Source organism: Austrofundulus limnaeus, unplaced genomic scaffold (assembly GCF_001266775.1).
Source record: "Austrofundulus limnaeus strain Quisiro unplaced genomic scaffold, Austrofundulus_limnaeus-1.0 Scaffold300, whole genome shotgun sequence".
In the NCBI taxonomy this organism is placed as follows: Eukaryota; Metazoa; Chordata; class Actinopteri; order Cyprinodontiformes; family Rivulidae; genus Austrofundulus; species Austrofundulus limnaeus.
Window position 1 is genome coordinate 435,939 of NW_013952702.1, and position 1,567 is coordinate 437,505.

Sequence of the window (1,567 nt, forward strand, 5' to 3'; positions counted from 1 at the left end):
GGACCTCGTGCGCAAACTCTGACGTGCGGCTGTGATTTATAAAGGAAAGATGTGCAGAAACGTGCGTACGCACGGTTTTATAAACCTGAATTTTTTTTTGCGTACGCCATTTCTGCCTTTTGGCCGTACGTTCACTTTTAGTATGGTTTCCACRCAATCCTTTATAAATGAGACCCCTGGCCTGTGACTGAAAGTTTCTCTCTGCATGTTTTCAGCAGCAACTCTGCAGTAACGAGCGCTGCTGCTGAAAGTAAGAGGGATAAATAAAAGAGATAATGGGAGACATGAAGCAGGGGGAGAAAACATCTATTATTTACTCCAACCTGAGGTAGAGACAGGAGCTCTCACTTCTTAGGGACAGCAAGGAAGAAGGGTCACATACGACTCCTCTGATCACATTTATGTTCTGTAATATCAGTGAAGAGGAGTCAGAGAAAATCCAGAACGGGTCTGCGGAGCGAGAAAAAATGTTTCCTTTGAGGACCAGGTTGTGAGTCTGGGTGCAGTCGGGGAAACTAAGAGCTACATCGCTCCTACATCATATTGTTGGGCATTTGGTGCGACACAAAAGGCTTCTGGGATCGTACGCAGGAGGCTCGGAGCGGACTGAAGTGACACCGGCGGTGATAAAGTGTCGCTACGGAGGCGCCTGCGACAGAAACAGAGATGGCAGAGGTAACTGTTGGTGACAAAGCTGCCACATAACCAGTATCTCCTGGAAACATCCAACAGGTGACAGAGACGACAGCTGGGCCTTAAAGAACCTCGTGTTCTGTCGGGGAGGTAAATTTATAACTCCTCGTGTGTTTCCTCTGCACTCGTACCTGGCCTGTGTTGTAGCTGTTGACGATAACGGCTAAAATGAAGACAGCCATCGTCCGATGTTCAGCCTGGAAGACAGAAAAGCATCTCTCAGCTCTCACACAGGAAGTAATTAGTTGGAGAGAGTCTTAACGATGAAGGATGGAACTCACAGGCATGTAGCTGTCGGCTAACACAGACAGGAAGTACTTGTGTCCGTTGTCTTTTACCAAGTCTGCTTGACACGACTGCAACAACAGAGAGGAGCAGGAGAGAGGGTTCAACCTTCATYCAGGTAAAATCGGTTCAGATTTTCAGTAAAGGTTCAACACTTACGCTGTCCACAGCCAGGATTTTAGCCCAAATAAAAACCAGCAGCGGTCGCAGCTCTCGGGCTGAACTCTGAAGAAGCTTTAGCACATACGGGAAAATCCCTACAGACAGGGCCTGGAAGTGAACAAAACACACAACGACACTGGCGTTACACAGCAGGAAGACAGAAAGCTGCAGGAAACCTTTATTCCTGCACAGACTTATTATTTATAAGACCAAAGGCTCATGAAGGTCTCTAAACTTTAATGAATCTTGTTTCTTTTTCTGTGACAATAAAACAGCAATAAGCAATAAAACTTTGTTCTTAAAACATAATTTGGGAAATATGAAGTCCGAGATCATTTCAACCAGTTTTAAAATATTAAAGTTTAAAAAATAAGAAATAAAATAAGGAATAAAGGAATATAGACTGACTCTGTAAATCATATGTAAG

At 44.4% G+C, this 1,567-nt stretch overlaps 1 protein-coding gene across 1 annotated transcript in view; it reads right to left on the reverse strand.

Annotated features, from left to right (window-relative positions):
* Positions 1-1,567, reverse strand: part of LOC106526906 (regulatory-associated protein of mTOR-like) — a gene marked incomplete at its 3' end in the record, with an annotated part of 120,198 nt that overhangs the window by 37,246 nt on the left and 81,385 nt on the right. Inside the window, 3 exon segments of the mRNA XM_014021626.1 lie at positions 825-890; positions 975-1,049; positions 1,138-1,276. Coding sequence (XP_013877080.1) covers positions 825-890; positions 975-1,049; positions 1,138-1,276 — 280 coding nt within the window.